General features: G+C 42.1%; 1 protein-coding gene across 1 annotated transcript; it reads right to left on the bottom strand.

The window, feature by feature from the left end:
- Positions 1-4,300: 4,300 nt before the first annotated feature.
- Positions 4,301-11,337, bottom strand: LOC126474559 (cuticle protein 18.7-like). The gene is made up of 2 exons (XM_050102034.1): positions 11,289-11,337; positions 4,301-4,769 (listed from the first exon to the last, which is right to left on the bottom strand). The coding sequence occupies exons 1-2, from the start codon at positions 11,301-11,303 to the stop codon at positions 4,446-4,448; spliced, it is 339 nt and encodes a 112-aa protein (XP_049957991.1). The 5' UTR covers positions 11,304-11,337; the 3' UTR covers positions 4,301-4,445.
- Positions 11,338-19,630: the final 8,293 nt, after the last annotated feature.

Here is a 19,630-nt window from a genome sequence, read left to right as displayed (position 1 = left end):
GGTGAGTCGTTGGGCAAAGCGTGTGTCATCATCGTCGCAAGGTCAAGCAAGACTGTCTGATCTCCTGCGTGCGGGCCGGCCGTGCACAGCTGTGACTCCTGCAATGGCGGAGCGTGCGAACACACTCTTCGAGATGATCGACGGATCACCATCAAACAACTCAGTGCTCAACTTGACATCTCTGTTGGTCGTGCTGTCACAATTGTTCACCAGTTGGGATATTCAAAGGTTTGTTCCCGCTGGGTCCCTCGTTGTCTAACCGAACACCATAAAGAGCAAAGGAGAACCATCTGTGCGGAATTGCTTGCTCGTCATGTGGCTGAGGGTGACAATTTCTTGTCAAAGATTGTTACAGGCGATGAAACATGGGTTCATCACTTCGAACCTGAAGCAAAACGGCAATCAATGGAGTGGCGCCACACCCACTCCCTACCAAGAAAAAGTTTAAAGCCATACCCTCAGCCGGTAAAGTCATGGTTACAGTCTTCTTGGACGCTGAAGGGGTTATTCTGTTCGATGTCCTTCCCCATGGTCAAACGATCAACTCTGAAGTGTATTGTGCTACTCTTCAGAAATTGAAGAAACGACTTCAGCGTGTTCGTAGGCACAAAAATCTGAACGAACTTCTCCTTCTTCATGACAACACAAGACCTCATACAAGTCTTCGCACCCGAGAGGAGCTCACAAAACTTCAGTGGACTGTTCTTCCTCATGCACCCTACAGCCCCGATCTCGCACCGTCGGATTTCCATATGTTTGGCCCAATGAAGGACGCAATCCGTGGGAGGCAGTACGCGGATGATGAAGAAGTTATTGATGCAGTACGACGTTAGCTCCGACATCGACCAGTGGAATGGTACCGTGCAGGCATACAGGTCCTCATTTCAAGGTGGCGTAAGGACGTAGCATTGAATGGAGATTACGTTGAAAAATAGTGTTGTGTAGCTAAAAGATTGGGGAATAACCTGGTGTATTTCAATGCTGAATAAAACAACCCCTGTTTCAGAAAAAAATGTGTTGCATTACTTATTGAACTGCCCTCGTATATTTCTTGCAATCACCTTCTGTACTACACCACAAAAATTAGTTCTATGTTTGGTTCAAGTTTCATCGAGCTATAATACTTTGCAGAAAGCTACTTTTGTCCTTAAGTTTTGCACACTAGTATATCAATGGGACGTCGTAACTTATGGACAGCGCTTCCAGAAAGACACTGGAAGGGCTTCCAGTGCAGTTCCTATTTACAGTGAGTAGTGCGTGATAAAATTACTTTTTAAGTATGTCCGATGGACACATTTGAATATTTTAGTGCACTGCATAGAAATCACTGACAACATACCTGGTAAATGAAAATGTAGTTTTGACAAAGGATTGTGTTCGATATAAAGTTTTAGATGTAGTAACCCTTACACTCTTCTAGTGCGGCTGTGTGTATCATTGATTGAGTGACGGACTACGCATAGAAAGGTATGAAGACCGTTCTTTGTACAGTCCTCGATTTTTGTCTGTCAAACATCACTTATGCCCACTCTTACAATGTTTATAATCAGAAAAATACTGAGTTGCATCTGGTTATGTAAGTTCCAAAGTTAGAAAAAAAAACAAGTGTGCCACCTCGAACAGGACCATGGCTATCGATGCACGGCTATACTTAAACTATCCTTCGGGTTGATGACACCTTTAGCTTTATCTTATTCAAATGATACATCATTTAACATTTCCAGTGTACAATTAAAAACACAATTACGTAAGGGGGAACACAAGGTACATGGAAAAAAGTAATTAAACTGTTTATTATTTCAAAAGTAATCGTCTTAATTGTTAATACATTTACACCATTGTGAGACAAAGCGGTCAATGCCTTCATGGAAAAAATGTTTGCGGTTGCGTACCGAACCATGTTCGTACCCAGGCCTGTACCTCTTCTACCGAAGCAGATCGATAGCCACGAGTTTCTTTCTTCAGTGCTCCAAATATATGCAAATCGTAAGGCAGAGATCAGGACTATATAAATGATGCGTTAAGGGCCTACTGGAGAAACTTCTGTAGTGCACTCGAAACATGTGGCGCGAACATGGTTCCGTGGGCAACCGCAAACGTTTTTCCAAGGAGGCGCCGTCTTGTCCCACAGACGTATAAATGTATTAACAGTTATGGTGGTTACTTTTGAAATAGGTTACTTACTTTTTTCTCATATGTCTCGTTTTCATTTGACTGTTCCTTGTAAGCATGCCTCTGAGACACGTTACAACAGTAGAAGTAGTCGAATACGCATATCTCAGCCGCTAAATACTTTTTAAGCAATGCATTATATACCTTATAGAGTCGAAAAAAATTTGAAGCATTTTTCTTTTCTAAAATGCTTAGAATATTACTCATTTATCTTACAGAATTCGTTTAAGTCACCTTTATTTTCAAGGAGGTGAAGTGTAAAGTAGTCCTCGGTTTTTTGCATATATTCTCTTCCGTGTCTTTCCTTACAGGTTTTTCCCTTTAGGGTTCCCACTATGACACTACAATGGGCTAGCACATGTGCTATCGTCTTGCCCTTATCTTCCAGTAACTGTTTACCAGATGTTCCTCTCCTCGCCGATTGTGCGGAGGGGGGCTCATTTCTTATTAATCCACTTTATTTCCAACATCCATTAGGAAAACGAGTTCTCTAACGCTTCGATTCTCTTCTTTGCCTTTTTTACCGTAGTTCGAGATTCGCTTCCGTACATTGTAGTACTCCACACGCAATTAGTCACAAATTTCTTCCTCAGATGAAAGACTACGTTAAGTACTTGTAGTATTCTTTTTAGCGATGATTACCCTCCTTGTCTGTGGTAATCTACATCTTATATCTTCTGTGTTTCGTTCATCGTGCATTGTTTTGCTTCAAAGTTAACCAGAATCCCTTCTCCATCTATAGCGTGGTCCCAGATTCAGCTGTTAAGTTTATCACTTTTCTACTGTTCTCTTGGCTCTTCTGCACACGTTTATTACCCGTCTCTGCCTACAGTTTGCACCTGTTCTCCTGAGAATTTCAAACATTCTGCACTATTTTACATTGACGAACTCTTTCTCTAGGCAGACTAATCTTATGAAAGTGTCAATGTTTTCTCTTCTGCATACTTTTATTACCCGTCTCTGCCTACAGTTTGCGCCTGTTCTCCTGAGAATTTCAGACATTCTGCACTATTTTACATTGACGAACTCTTTCTCTAGGCAGACTAATCTTATGAAAGTGTCAATGTTTTTCGTAAGTATTGCACTCAGTGTCAAGCGCAACGTTAGATTGCCTTCTGATGCCTTAGCGCTTAGTAGGATGGCTTCAGCATTCGTCTGTCTTTGATATCGTCGGGATTGTGTGAACGATATTTTTTCAGAATGGCCGATAGTATCTCCAAACTCTCAGAGTCTACACACTAACTTGAGTAATTGCTTGGTACCGACTTGCCCAAATGATTTTATAAATCTATATCTTCGATTTTGTTTTTCGCAAGTCATCCAAAGGTAAGCCGAACTTGAATACTTCATCCCGTGTGTCTCCCAAATTGACACACATTTCTCCCTCTATCGCGTCAGCGTACAGTTTCCCAGTCCTCACTCCACTTACCCGCGCCCTCAACTATGTAATAAGTTGACACCGTTGATTTTAAATCCATGGAAAGTTATTTTGAGTTTTCTGTGTCTGCATCTGTCCTCCAGACAGCCATTTATTTTTCGATTTCTGCACATTTTTGGCGGTTATTTCGCTTTAGCTTCCCTGCCCTTTCTTTGTTAAGTGTCTTACACTGGTGTAACCCTATCTTTCAGATGAATACTGTGTAATATCAAACAGCAATAGAAAATGATATACTGGTAGTAGGATTCATTGTGAATAGCCTTCAGACACGAGTTAGTGTGAACGATTTCCTCTTACAGTTAACCATATGTTGCATCTCCTATTCTGTTAGAGAACCATCCGACTTTTCGTCGCAGAAAGGCTTCAAAAATATAAGCACTTCTTCATCAGGGTTAACATTTTAACGATAATTTTGGACGCATTGTTTATAAACTTTTAGTTCGGTGTTATTATTTTTTAATTGGAGTTGATTCAAAAGACGAAATTGGACTGATGACAGCCCATTCGTACTGATGAAGGTATGAAATTATAATACAGGTGAAGAAGTGTAATCCTGGTCTGGCGAGGCTTGTTTAAAGGGATTACTTGAAGGAATCAGTTGGAGACTGTTAGGCTACTTACTTAACTATGTTGCAGAATGGTCTTAGCAGGAATCATTTATTTAGAAGGGAAGACTCTGTGGAGATCATATTTAGTTACTTGGAGCTCTTTTATTATCTATGATACAGGTAAAACAATCTTCCACATACGGAATGTACAGTTATTTATAAGTTAGTGTGTACAGGTGAGTGGTGTACAAGTGTGTGCGCTGTTAGATGAGTCCGCACGCGGAGCATCAGTGGTGGTATCCGTAGCCGAGCCCGTGAAGGCCGTACCCCAGCCCGTAGGCGCCGTAGCCTGCGTGGGCGGCGTCGGCGGCGTTGACGGCGGCGTCGCGCGCCTTGGTTTCGGCGACGGCGGCGAAGTGGGCGCTGCGCGCGGCGGCCACTTCAGGGGTGTCCACGAGGTACCCGCCGGGACCCACGGCGACGAACGCCGGGCCGTAGGCGGCGTACCCGCCGTACCCGCCGTACGCCAGGGCTGGGGCGCCGTAGTAGCCGGCCGCTCCGGCCAGGTAGCCCGGCCTCGCCACGGCGACAGCCAGCACGGCGCAAACAACCTGCGGAAGACACGGCGTGCATCAGCTCCAGCACTGTCCATATTGCCTTTAGGACTCTCTGCCGTAGACCTCCCTTCTCTCGTAGGCGTAATAACCAGAACAACCCGACAGTAATGCTAGATGCACCAGAAAAATAGGAACCAGCAATCATGCGCCGTACAGATGGCCTGTATACCAAGTCCTTCCGAAAATAAACCGCGCCTTTTCTCCAGATTTCACCCTTGAAAAGTCAGGGTGTGTCTAATTAACGCTACGTGTCTTTTTCACATATCTTTGCTGTCAAAAAATACGCTCATTTGCTACAATAAAACTAGCGCCTGTAGCTGAATCTGGAACAAGGCATTTTATTCCACTATGATTTCAACTTATACCGATATTGTACATCTACATCTACATCTACATCCATACTCCGCAAGCCACCTGACGGTGTGTGGCGGAGGGTACCTTGAGTACCTCTATCGGTTCTCCCTTCTATTCCAGTCTCGTATTGTTCGTGGAAACAAGGATTGTCGGTATGCTTCTGTGTGGGCTCTAATGTCTATGATTTTATCCGCATGGTCTCTTCGCGAGATATACGTAGGAGGGAGCAATATACTGCTTGACTCTTCGGTGAAGGTATGTTCTCGAAACTTTAACAAAAGCCCGTACCGAGCTACTGAGCGTCTCTCCTGCAGTCTGCCACTGGAGTTTATCTATCATCTCCGTAACGCTTTCGCGATTACTAAATGATCCTGTAACGAAGCGCGCTGTTCTCCGTTGAATCTTCTCCATCTCTTCTATCAACCCTATCTGGTACGGATCCCACACTGCTGAGCAGTATTCAAGCAGTGGGCGAACAAGCGTACTGTAACCTACTTCCTTTGTTTTCGGATTGCATTTCCTTCGGATTCTTCCAATGAATCTCAGTCTGACATCTGCTTTACCGACGATCAACTTTATCTGATCATTCCATTTTAAATTACTCCTCATGCGTTCTCCCAGATAATTTATGGAATTAACTGCTTTCAGTTGCTGACCTGCTATTTTGTAGCTAGATGATAAGGGATCTATCTTTCTATGTATTCGCAGCACGTTACACTTGTCTACATTGAGATTCAATTGCCATTCCCTGCGCCATGCGTCAATTCGCTCCAGATCCTCCTGCATTTCAGTGAACTTCCGATGCCATCCACAAGGTCATTTATGTATATTGTGAATAGCAACGGTCCTACGACACTCCCCTGCGGCACACCTGAAATCACTCTTACTTCGGAAGACTTCTCTCCATTGAGAATGACATGCTGCATTCTGTTATCTAGGAACTCTTCAATCCAATCACACAATTGGTCTGATAGTCCATATGCTCTTACTTTGTTCATTAAACGACTGTGGGGAACTGTATCGAACGCCTTGCGGAAGTCAAGAAACACGGCATGTACCTGTGAACCCGTGTCTATGGCCCTCTGACTATTTGCGTTAACGCGGTTCAGACCCGCCAATATTGTTTCGTTAGCTTATAATTCACTTTCATTTGAATACTGGTAAGAGAACTTGTTTATGCCAATACGAACGACAGTGTAGAGCGAAAAGTATCATCAAGCCAAGGAACTCAGAGCAATTACGATGCAAGCTTCAAACTTAAATTGTATGTTAAGGCAAAACCACGACCAACAGAGAGGCCCGAAGAAAGTACGAAGTGGACGAAGCTGATGTTGGACATCGGGTTACTTCAGAAGAAAATAGGAAAAAGGCAGTATCAACAAGAAAATCTTTCGGGGGACCGAAATGCGTAGCTTGAAGTTAAGGTTCTTTCCTATGTGCAACATAAGTTGAAAGATAGGGTGCCTATCACACGAAAACTAATCCAACTGAAGACCTGGGAAATCACAAGTGTTTTAAACGTGCCACAAGCAAACTTCCGTCCTAGTTATTTGTTAGTGTCGTCGGTTTATGCGGAGAAATGCCCTTGCTCTCCGGCGAAGTACCACACTTGCACAGAGAATGCCAGCAGATTTCGAGGAGGAACTGGTTAACTTGAAGCGAAACGTCGTCCAGAAATGAAAGTGTCACTCATACCCTTTTCAACAGATTGGCAACGCTGCAAAACGCCAGCATTTTGTAACATACCGAGCAGTGCGACAGTAGACATGAAAGAGGCAGAAAGTATCCCATTAAGAAGAACCGGGAGTTAAAAAATAGTCTAAGTTACATGATAACTATTAGCTGTTAAAGATGATGGAAGAAGTTATCCCCTTATGTCATTCTGAAGAGAAAAAATATGCTCAAACAAAACTTTCCTAAGGGCTTAGTGATTCTCTGCCAAGGAAGCGGCTGGAGGGCAACTCAATTGATTGTTGACTGGCTGCCTAGTGCTTAGAATCGCTGACCTGCAGCACTGCTTGATAAAACATTGATGCTAGTTTTCGATGCGCTTACGGGACACCAAACTGCTGAAGTAAAAGATAGACTTCCAGTACAAAAGACAGACCTTGTCATAATGCCTTGAGGAATGAGTTGAAAACTACAGGTTCTACATGTAACTATAAACAAGCCGTTCAAGGACAACCTCCAGAAAATGAATTCAGATTAGCTCCTAGAAGAATACCATGCCCGTACACTATCTGATAAGTCAGCAGTTACCATTGCGTGTGAGGGAATGTTTGCGTTATGTTCCTCCATATCATAGGAGTTCATCATCTAGGGGTTCAAGAAATGCTGAATATCGAATGAATTGGATGGCAGCGGGGATGACGTAATGTGGGAAGAGGAGACGAAACTTATGGGTGTGAAAACGAGAGTGATGAAGTGAATACCGATACTGATAGTGATGAGAGTGAATGAGGTAAAATATTATACCGGTATGTTATGTGCCAATACGCTATATCATAATTATGTTAGAATAAATGTTTTCTGTCCATACTTACGTCTTACATGTAAGTACAAGTAAATTTCTTGTAATTTTTCTCGCCTTAGTGTACGGGTTTTTTCTGACATTCTGCCCGCCCCATTAGCTGAATGGTCAGCGCGTTGTAATGCCACGCACCGGGGCCTGGGTTCGATTCCCGGCTGGGGTGGAAGATTTTCTCCCCTCAGGGACTGGTTGTTGTGCTGTCCTCATCATCATTTCATCCCCATTGTCGACGAGCAAGTCGCCTAACGTGGCGTCGCACTCAATAAGACTTGCACATGGCGACCGAACTCCCCACCTGGGAACTCCCGGCCACTGACGCTATACGATCATTTCCATTTCATTTCTGGCATGCTTTTTTTGATGCTGGAAATTTAGGGGTGCGGCTTTTATGTGATGGTGACTATTATCAGGCCTATACGACACATGCCGCCTAAGGAGCTCAATTGTAAAATTACGTAATTTTGGCATTACATGGGGTCGAACAATCATACTTTCTCCCTTTTCATTTTCATCTTCTGTGAATAGAAATCGATGAAGGTAAAGTGACACTGCTAAGCCTCTTTACCCTCTGCCAGACTCAGTGTGGGTAGGTTCCTGTCTGTAATGGTTGGTCGCATTGCGTAGTAAAACACGGAAAGAATTCTCCTATCTCTCAAAGTTCAAAAAAGAATAAGGAAGATCCGACCGCAAGGCAAAGAATGGATTTACAGCGCAAGAGATCTACCAGGTCCAAGTGAAATGTAGACCATGAGGAAACTGCTGAAGAAGAAAATGGTGTCATTTGAAAGCTAACTGCGCAGTTAAACTGGGCGTAAACACACATCCATTTTATTTTTTTTTTGTTTTTCCCTGGCGCGATGGACAACATAGTCAAAGAAATAAAGTCATCAATACCATCCGCCAGTTCTGATCAAGGATTTCAGAGAAACATCCCTTGGTCACCAGGAGAATGTTGAAACTGGTAATTGATAATTCCCTCTAATTTAGTCCTAACAGAGAACCTCTCTTTCCTGTCGTGTCTTGCTGGGAGAAATATTCTGCAACAGCCTGCACTGCTCTCATGAACAGGAACTGAAGAATGTGTGTGTGTGTGTGTGTGTGTGTGTGTGTGAGAGAGAGAGAGAGAGAGAGAGAGAGAGAAAGAGAGAAAGAATGAAATAGGAAATGAGGAAGTACGAAAAATAACACGCCTTTTCTGATGAATGGGCAGTTTTATGGAACATCTGCTCTGGCATTTTTGAATAGATGATTTGAGTCTGGAAAAAACCATGCAGGGGGAAAAGCTGTAATACCAATCAAACGATAACAATATGTACAATACGATCTCGATAATGATTTATGTACTTCTTTAGAGACGAAAAGCTTATTTTGTCACAAGAAGCGGCAAGCGCATCGGCCACACGAGTTGCCGAATGCTGATGAATGTCCCTCTCCAATCTCTCTTCTTACTTCATGTATCAGCGTTTTGCAAGCAGTTACCAGCTAACATTTAGTAGTATCTGAAGGAATACAAAAGAATAAGGTTATCACAAAGCTCTTTGTAAACTTAGAAAATATTTCTACAGTTTAAGCTCTCAGAATGTTTATCCGGTTCTGTTGTGAGTGGAGAGGAATTAATAAAATCAATGTGCAATTTACAATTTCTAGTAATATCATATTAAACTAAATTCAGAAAAACGGAACACACAAAAACTGAGTAAACCAAAGATACAGTTCATGGCATTTAGTATGTAACGTTTGTCTTGAATGTACAGTGCAGCACATGAAATTTGAGAATGACGCTTAAAGTATATGTTGCTTTGAAGAAGATCTTACAAAATTGTTCAGTGGAGTTCACACAATGATTCATTCAACCTCAACCTTAACAAGATATTAATGCGAATTTAAACACTGTGACTATCCATTTCTTCAAGGGAAGAGAAAAATCAAAAATAGACTAATATAATGAGCAGAGCTCTCTTCATTTTCCTGTTTGGATCAGTTATGGTGACAAAAAAATCAACCTATATACGGAAGTACCAATGTAGTTCATCAGCATAAACACGACAGGAAATTTTATACAGCCCTTTAAATTTCCGATTTTTATGAAACGTTATAGTGTATTTCACTTTCTTTTTCTATAAAACACTTCTATACTATGTTTATTCTTTATTTCAGCGTTACGTAGACCTTAAGCAGCACTGAAACCTGCCACTGATTATCAGAATTGATTACAATTGTTAATTGAGCAGATAACAGCATACTCATCCATTCCATAACGAAAATAGCGATACAGTATATCAGTCGTCCTTCGATTTAACCTTTACTGCAGGACCCATCTTCTAACTAGCTGTAAAATTTTAGTTCGCTCAGTGTAAGCCTCACAGTACTTTTTCAGCCTTAATCCTGCCGCAGAAGATTGCTATAACCTTTTTAAGCAATATGACTTTAATGTTGGGCCCCTCAGTGCCGTGCGGTAGCTCAGATCATAGTTAAGCCACTGAAATCAGTAAGCTCGTAGGGGCCAAACTAAATGTATCCCATGTCGTAGCCGAGGTTAGTTTTTCCAAGGGAGTAATTCTCGATAATAAATCATGGCAGTTCAAGCGAAACATAATGGCAGCCCGACCACTGCACGTACTCCAAATGGTTCAAATGGCTCTGAGCACTATGGGACTCAACTGCTGAGGTCATAAGTCCCCTAGAACTTAGAACTATGTAAACCTAACTAACCCAAGGACAACACACACATCCATACCCGAGGCAGGATTCGAACCTGCGACCGTAGCGGTCGCGCGGTTCCCGACTGTAGCGCCAGAACCGCTCGGCCACCAGAGGCCGGCGTACTCCAAATAAATACAGCTACACATACACTAGGCTTTCGCATTTATTAAGACACAAAGAAATTATAGAGATTGACTGCGAGTGGGGATAGGTTGAAATCAGTGGGGAAAGCTGAAATGCACAAATGCTGGACTACCAAGCCATTCGGACGCAGTGGTCATTGCAATTCTGGGATTCGCTGTACACCACTACCAGGTCGCCTGGTATATGACTGGTAAGTCCTTGACACCAAAATATTTTACTACCCGAATAGCCCACTCTACCAAGTGACGATGGAAGAGCTACCAGGTTTTCTGAGCCTAAAGTAAGTTATTGTCTGTTAATACTGTTCGCAAGTTCTTTTCGCTGTCTGAGCACAGCCCCCTACATTATGCGCGAGACTTGTGTTATCATACACAAACGACATTCAGTATTGGCTTATTACTAAAGTCGATCTTGGGAACACTGAAATGTGGAGAATATTTTTATATAACAAAGAAAGAATGATTATGTGAAAATAAAATTCAGTTCCAGACTTTTTCGCCTACTAGTTGTTCGGAACATATAAACGAATCAAATCTTGTCTTCCCATCTATGTAGTAATCTACAGTCGACTTGGGTTTGCACAGACATGTTCCTGAGCAATACAGCAATGATGGAGTAACCTTCCTAAAAAAGTTATTGTTGAAATAACACTACGACACAACCGGTACTGCAGAGGGGGCGTTACGTGTGCGAGCCACACAGCGAAATCAGGATCTCTGATCATAAGCGGGCGTATATGAGTCAGATGTAAGCCGCTCTCAGAAGACCGTGCATTCACTCACCAGCAGAAGCTTCATGGCAGGTGGGTGAGTCGAGTAAGCGGCGGGCAGCTGCTATGAACTGTGCCGGCTTGCGTGCGGCTCGCATATTTATACCTCGCGCCGCCGGTTCTGTGAAAGTCCCGCGCTGGCCTTTGCCGCTATAATTCAAGAGGTGCCTTTGCGGTCTCCTCACCACACAACAAAAGGGTCGCGGCCGCGGGCCCCACTTTTTCTTGCATTCCGGAGGAGGCAACCTGTCATTTTTCTCGCTGAAATTTCCGTCTGTCAGCCGTTCTGCATTGTCAACCGTAACTCGCTCATGTGCGCAGTCTGTATGGCGACCTGAAGCATTCCAGCTGTGGATAGAAATAAGTCTGACGTTGAGAACATTTCAAAACGGCTGTCAGCTGACAACTTAGGAGCCGAAGGTCTAAATCGCATCCTTCGATGCCACCATCTTTTCAGGAAAGAAGTTCACTTTTTCCATGTTTGTCTGAGCTCATGAAGTGTGGCACAGGTTATTTGGACAATAACATTCACAAGTTTTACAATTTCAAACACTAATCTAAAGTGCTAATAGAACGAGCATTTTATTTCTATGAGATTGTTAGAGCGACAAGAATGAATACTTAGGCTGCTGCAGACTGAGTAAGACAGAACCAGTAAAGTTCCTAAAGGCTGTAAATAACAAGTGGATCTTTTTTCCTAAACATTTAAATACGTGTTTACTTCCTTATGATTTTCGCTATACTCCGCAACAGTGAAGGTGCAATGAATATGCTGAGAGAAGATATTACATTACATATGTTACTGTCATTAGCAACCCTTCATGAGGTTCATGAGCATAAAAATAACAGATGTTGCAGCTAAAATTATAGATTTCGTGACAATCAAACAGCAAATTTAGTATTAGTAATTAGAATGCTACAAACCATTATTCTCCGCTGATAATCAACTCTGGCACAGAAAGAAAACGTAACTCATTATTAAATTGCCAAAATGTTGCTCGTCACATACACCTACGTCGAATACCTGGCTGTGAATGGAGTTCACTGCAATACGAATATAGTGCCGTATAGTGGCAACCACTACTGAAATTTTATACGATTAGCTGTTAGACAAGAAGCAGTAATAAAACAAAATTATTAACTAAGATCGCAAATTAGAACTTACAAAAGCACTTCTCATAGATGAACGGAGACGACTTTAGATTTTTGTTGTTTGTCAACAGCTCCACATCAAAATTTATAATGCACAGAGTTTGCTTCTCTAATCTGGGCAATTTCAGTAAGAAGCTTTTTGAAAAGTAACAAAGATGCAGCCCTACTTTTAGCCCACTTTTTCACACACAGAGTCCGGAAACGATTAGAACTAATTTTCAGCAACTTCTTATAGTATTAACGTTTTGTACCTGGGATCCACAGTCATGTGGAACTTAATTTAGACATCATATTTACGCCAGTGATTGTAACACTTCCTTTATTTCACGATTGCAGTTTCGGCCTTGGGCCATTATCAAGTGAAGATGTTATGGCTATTAGGCCATGTCAGCCTAAAATGAGCTGACACATTTATATATCGTTGTTAGCTCATTTTAGGTTGACATGGCCTAATAGCCATAACGTCACTTGATAATGGCCCAAGGTCGACATTGCAGTCGTGAAATAAAGGAAGTGTTACAGTCACTGGCGTAAATATAATGTCTTTTATAAAGTTCTTACAGCATATTAGTTACGGGGAAAACAAAGCAACCGAAAGTAGCAGCATACTACAGGAACCTCTTTCTTACGTGAAATGTTTAAAATGTCCTCCAGTGGCATTGACACATGCATCAGACCATCGTTCTATTGACTTATGGGTGTCTAATTATTCCTGGATTATTGAGGCACAAAGGCTCTTTGCATGCTGTGCCTAGGTTCAAAACAAAAAATCTTTCAAATGCTTCCACAAATAGAAGTCTGGTAGGTTCACATCCTGAGAACGTGAAAGCCATGGAATCGGTCAACCTCTTCATATCAGTTTGTGACAGAATCAGTCATTTAGAAGTATCTTCGCTCTGATAAGACGTTATTTTCTAGCTGATCAGATTGACTATTGTCTAACAAACCAAAAGGCTGCGGAAACATAATCAACCTCCATGAATGCAATGCGATGGCGAGTTAAACCATACTTTTAGTTAAGCTGGAGTTTCATGTGGTACGCCGGTACCATCTGTTTCTGTGCATTTCGCATCGTTAGTGCATACTGCAAAGAGTTGTAGAAAGTTAGTTCTAACATGGAAATAAAGCTTTTCTGGGTCCATGACAGTGTAGCTACTGTATTTCGCCTGTGAACCATGTGCTCTGAAAGCCTGACCGTGCCATTTTGCTACACTCGGAACATTGTCAGCAGTGAATGAAAACCACCGATAGCCATAGCCTATACAGGTTAACATATGACAAACTTAAGAATTCAGTTATAAAGAAATTTGTTTGTTATTATTGCGCAAACCATCGTTGGTCATGAACTCGTCGCTTGTTCATAGTAAATCGGGCACTGGAAAGCAGTTCCTTGTTCAGTTACAAATGAGAATAGGCCTCTAACCAAGGACTCATTTCCTTGCTTGTGGTAACATAATTTAAGACTGTTACTAGAATGACTACAAAAGCTTATTTCCAACATTCTCTGGGAGTATGAGTCTGCTTTGTAATTTGGTGAATTCCGTCTTTGTATTTTCTTATACACTCATCATAAACGTTTTTTAGGAATTTCATCTTGATGGTATACTCTTCAGTTGGGCTCAGTACTGATGCAGTAGTATCTTTCGAATATTCTCTATCTTATATTCCAAATTCATATACATCGTAACACTCTCTGTTTTTGTCCAGAATACGAAATGTAATTTTACGTCATACTAAGCTTTAAAATGAAATAAAGTAATAAGAGATGCAGGACGTCTTTACTGAAAGCCCTAGGTAAAGAAAGGAAAATAGTACATACGGACAGCTTAATAAATCTAGAATTAGGGATTGTAAGGTTATCAATAATTTACATAATTGAGCTGAAGACGCAATTCACTCTGCGATACAGGACACGGAGACATGCTCTCAATGCGTCATGCTAGAGAATGAAATGCGAGAACGGGAAATACGTAACTATGAATACGCTGTTTGCAAACAGAAAGAAAAAAAATAGCGCCGCAGTGTTTCCTTGAGATACATTTACGACTTACGTACCGGTATCGTAAAGGGCACCTGACTTAGAAAATAGCTGTACGTTTCGCAGAATGCTTTGCTTACCGCTTCTTGCAACTACGAGACAGTGGTGGCAGAAACCAATGAAGAGAAATGAAAATGTTGCCGACGTTGACCTTGCTACAGTACGCTATAAATTCAGACGAGCCACGTATGTGACCAGAAGTCGCCGGATCCTTAATGAGACGTCACCCGTGTAGCCGTTAGTGAGCTGGGTTCGGTCACAGGATTTAATACCAGGGGAAGGCCGTCCACTAACTTCTGACATAATGCGAGTAAATCACCCTAAGGTGGTTTGTGGTTTGCGGAATGCAGATGTAGATGATATCGTACTCCACCGCCTTGACTGTACTTAACGCTAAACGTTCTTACCAATACCGATAAATTCGTCTCGAGGGAGCTGAACAACTGTTTTCATATTTAAAAACTTCCATATGTCGTTTATTTTTTCATCTCAATTGCACATTTTTATAGTATGCCTAGGGTCTGTCACACTTGATCTTCTTCAGATTTGTATATCAGTAGTTGCTAAGTAACCCGTCGTGTCTATACAGGAACCATACATGAAAATTCTGACATGCGGTTCCTTTATAGCCATACCGGAATGCTCACGCAACTACATAGATCTGAAGAAAATCAAGTGAGATCAAACTTATCACACCACAAATAAAATCAACTCAGATGGAGAAATAAACGATATCCTAAAGTGGCATTCAATTTCCTTCTGTATTCCAGGCGTGAATCTGTGGAACAAACTACGCAACAACCTGTAGGTGATCAAAACTACACTATAGGCAAGAGGAGACTAAATGTTGCCTTTGGCTTAACTTCCCCTCGCTACATCACAGGTGACTTCTTCCTGTTGAACACTGAATCGAAATTTCTGTTTTACTGTCGATGCTCTTCAAATTTCTCTACCTCTACCACTTTTTCTCCAGTCACCATTATTATTTTCATTATTATTATACTAAATTTTATGTTAGGTTCTGTTTTTTGATGCTATCGCCATGTTTTTCTGTTAGTGCGTGTAAACTACCTTGTGGCAAGAATGTTATGAGAAATGTGTCTATCAAAATTTAATAAGATTCATATTAAAGTAGTAATTATATAGAATGTTTTAGAATTCCTTTTAGAGTCGTCTAGGGGTTAAAGAGAGGACACAGTAGAAAAAGTTTTGATAAGGAACCAATGTCCGAAAATGTACGAGGGTTGTTTATTAAGGAAGGGCCGTTCGCGCGTATAGTCCCGTAGTTCGCGTGGACGCCGCAACAAGCCACCGCGCCACTTGCCGGCATCCTTCCCCTTCACACAGATGCAAGTTGCTGACGTGTAGGCATCGCTGTGCGACTTTACAATGTTTACGATTACTGAATCGCCCGCCGCGTGTGAGATACGGTCAGTGATACGTTTTTTGACCGCGATAAGCCTATCAGCTGCAGAAATTCATCGTCAGTTAACAGAAGTTTATGACTTGAATGCAATGAGTGAAGGTAAAGTGCGTCAATGGGCTAGAGAGTTTAAAAATGGCCGTCAAAACGTCCATGAGGAAGAACGCTCAGGCCGGCCCTCTGTGATCACTGATGATTTGGCGGCTGCAGTCGAAACAAAGATTCGTGAGGACCGAAGATTCACAATTTCCACTCTTTCTTTGGAATTTCCACAAGTTTCAAGATCGGTTTTGTACAAAATTGTGTCTGAAAACCTAAACTTTAAGAAACTGTGTTCTCGGTGGGTACCCAGACTCCTCACAGAGGACCACAAAGGGAAGAGATTTGCCACTTCATTTGACTTTTTGATTCGTTACGAGGAAGAAGGGGATGACATGTTGAGTCAAATTGTCACTGGAGATGACACATAGGTACCCCATACCACTCCCGAAAGCAAGCGACAATCGATGGAATGGCGACACACAACCTCACCCGTCAAGGTCAAAGCCAAACAGACGCTGTCAAAGCGCAAGATTATGGCAACTGTGTTCTGGGACCGGCGCGGTGTTTTGCTAGTGGATTTCATGCCACGAGGAACGACAATCAACTCAGATGCCTACTGTGCAACTCTAAAGAAGCTCCGCAGAGCAATTCAAAACAAAAGGCGCGGCATGCTGACAAAAGGAGTTTTGCTCCTGCACGATAACGCTACGCCTCACACCTCTCAAAAGACTCGGGATCTGATTGATTCTTTTGGCTGGGAAGTTTTGGACCATGCACCACACAGCCCCGACCTTGCTCCCAGCGATTTTCACCTTTTCCGGTACCTGAAACACCATCTTGGCGGGCAGCGCTTCAATGACGACAATGAAGTGAAAACGGCCGTGAACTCTTGGCTGTCGGAGCAGGCGGCCGAATTCTTTGAAGAGGGAATTCAAAACTTAGTTGTACGGTATGACAAGTGCTTAAATAAACAAGGCAACTATGTAAAAAAATAGGTAAAAGTGTGTAGAATCAGAAAATAAAAGTTTTTGTACAAAAGTATTTGTATCTTTTTTTTTTAAATAAAAACGGCCCTTACTTAAAAAACCACCCTCGTACATTTGGATGGAAAATAAGCTTGAAGATGGATAACTTTCAGGCTCCCGCTTCACGGTAAGCACACAGTGCAGACAACAAGCTCTGACCTCCGCGCTCTCTAGGAGTCTGATGGTATGACCAGTGTTTCGAGTACTCGCCGTCACGAAAGAAGCCCTCCTCAAAGTCGAGAGTGCGACGTGCCCGTGGAACACCAGTCAGTCCCTCTATTTGCGAACATAGTGGTTCTCACAATCATTGTTGCTGTCTGAGGAAAACGGTATGTGATGTCAGTATTACAACAGGAACTGACGAAGCCGACCTCTTCACACTTTGTGTGAATACCGTGAAGTCCGATCTTCAAACTTACTTCTTATCCAAACGGTACTTTACGAACTCTGGTTCCTTAACAATACCCTATGTACGAAGTCCCCTATACATCCATCAAAGACTGTAACAGGAATTGCGAATCACCCTGTATTCATAACTGCAACTATTAATTGTTAAGGGAGAGTGTTGTGCCTACGTATAATTTTCAGAGTTTCTCCTCTAGCCAGCCCTGTAATAGCAGTTTAATGTTAAAAAGCTGAATAATAATACAGGCGCCAAGGCCGGACGTATGTCAGTTTCCGAGACCGGAGCCGCTACTTCTCAATCAAGTAACTCCTCAGTTTGCCTCACAAGGGCTATAATAATACAGGGTTTCCATAAATTATCTTTACAGGTAATTTCAATAAAAGTATATTAGATATTAACAAATGATTTACAACATTACAAGTAATCAAATTTTGTTTCCTCATTCTTATACTTAAATGTGTGCACCGTTAGTGTCACGGATAATGTCTAGTCGGAATTCCATATCTCTACACGTACGATTCAAGAACTCCACGGTGACATGTTCAAACGAATGCGAATGCAAGCCTTCACGACCTGTAGGTCTCTTAGTTAGGTACACCAGATTCTTCAGAAAATCCCACAGGAAGAAGTCTGGTAGTGTGAGGTAAGAGGATCGTGGTGGCCATCGAATTGGACCATCTTGTCCAATCCACGTATCCGGAAACTTTTCATCTAGAAATTGACGGACATTTAGGGGCCAGCAGGGTTGTATCCATCCTGTTGAAATATGATGTCAGGTTGCAGATTTTTCAGCTGTAGCAGAGCAACCTCTTGTAACATGTCCAGGGATAGACCACCAGTAACGGCAGACTCAATGAAAAACAATGGACCAGTGATGAAATTGTGCATCAGTCCGAACCAAACACTGATCTCGGGACTGACTTTTTCCATTTCACGTGTAACATGAGGATGCTGTGAACCCCATATACGAACATCATAAGGATCCAGTTTTCCGGATATATGAAATGTTGCCTCACCGGAGAAAGAAATTGTTACCAAAAAGTCATTGTTTGCGTTAATCTTGCCTAGTATATCCGCTGCAGACTATTCGTGCTAAGGTTTCCCGTAGGCTTTAATGCATGAAGCAGCCGCCCTTTGTATGGATATAGCCGTGACCTCTTACACAATACACTGTGCACTGTCGATCGTCTCATTTCCAACTCTTTGGCTGCCATAAGCACTCATTTTGTCGTACTCCTTGTAAATGCCTCCCGTACCTTGTCCACGTTGGCGTCTGAAACAGATGGGCGACCCGCCCCCTTTTTGTGGAGAATACTATCAGTTTCCATAAATGATGTATGCCAAGCCCGAATATTTATTTATTTATTTTTATTTATTGATTTATTTAACCTGGCAAGATTAGGGCCATCAGGCCCTCTCTTACATCTAACCAGGCATTCTACTTATTTTACATTCATATGTTTTAGTAGGCATGTTAAACTACATCTAGTACAAAAAGTGAAATAAACAATTTCAAAGGTACACCTGGAAAAATACACACATATAGAGTTTATATTCTTAGGTCACAAGTACTGTTATGATTAGACATTATTGAAGAGACAGATTTTAGATAGGAGTGCCGGCAGCAGGGAGTATGAGGGAGACTCATGGTGAAGGGAGGAGAAGAATAGAGACACGATGAAACATAATTAAGGAAATATAAAGGAAAAGAAGATTGCGTGGCTAATAGAGAAAGATGAAGAGGAAGGCATCTCAGGAGCAAGATAGGAGACGCTAGCTTTGCTATTTGACAGATGAGGGGATTGTCCTTGTACATTAATTTTGTGGAGAACTTTGTGAGGATGATAGTAGGAAATACTTCAACTTCTTCTTAAAAGCAGCAGGAGATCGAATTTTGCGCAAGGTAAGGGGCAGTTTGTTCCAGAGGCGGACAGCGGCAACTGAGAAGGAGTTTGCAAAAGTTTTTGTTTTGTGAGTGGGCACAGTTAGGATACCAAATAAGAGTGACCTCGTGTTTCGATTATGATGACATGACAGGTTTTTAATCTCTGAAGCAAGGTACTGGGGTGCTTGCGCGATGAGGAGTCGGTGGAGTAGACATAGAGTGTGGTAGTCACGCAATTTGTCCGGCCGCAGCCACCCTAGCTCGGAGTATGAAGCACTAACATGATCATATTGGCGAATGTTGCAGGTGTAACGCACACAGGCATTCATGGTTAGCTCTAGCCGTCTTTTGTTTTCACTACTCATGCCTTGTTGAATCACATCA

This window comes from Schistocerca serialis, chromosome 4, assembly GCF_023864345.2.
Source record: "Schistocerca serialis cubense isolate TAMUIC-IGC-003099 chromosome 4, iqSchSeri2.2, whole genome shotgun sequence".
NCBI classification, from domain to species: Eukaryota; Metazoa; Arthropoda; class Insecta; order Orthoptera; family Acrididae; genus Schistocerca; species Schistocerca serialis.
The sequence above is the reverse complement of the archived record's forward strand: the minus strand, read 5'-3'. Positions and strand labels throughout refer to the sequence as shown.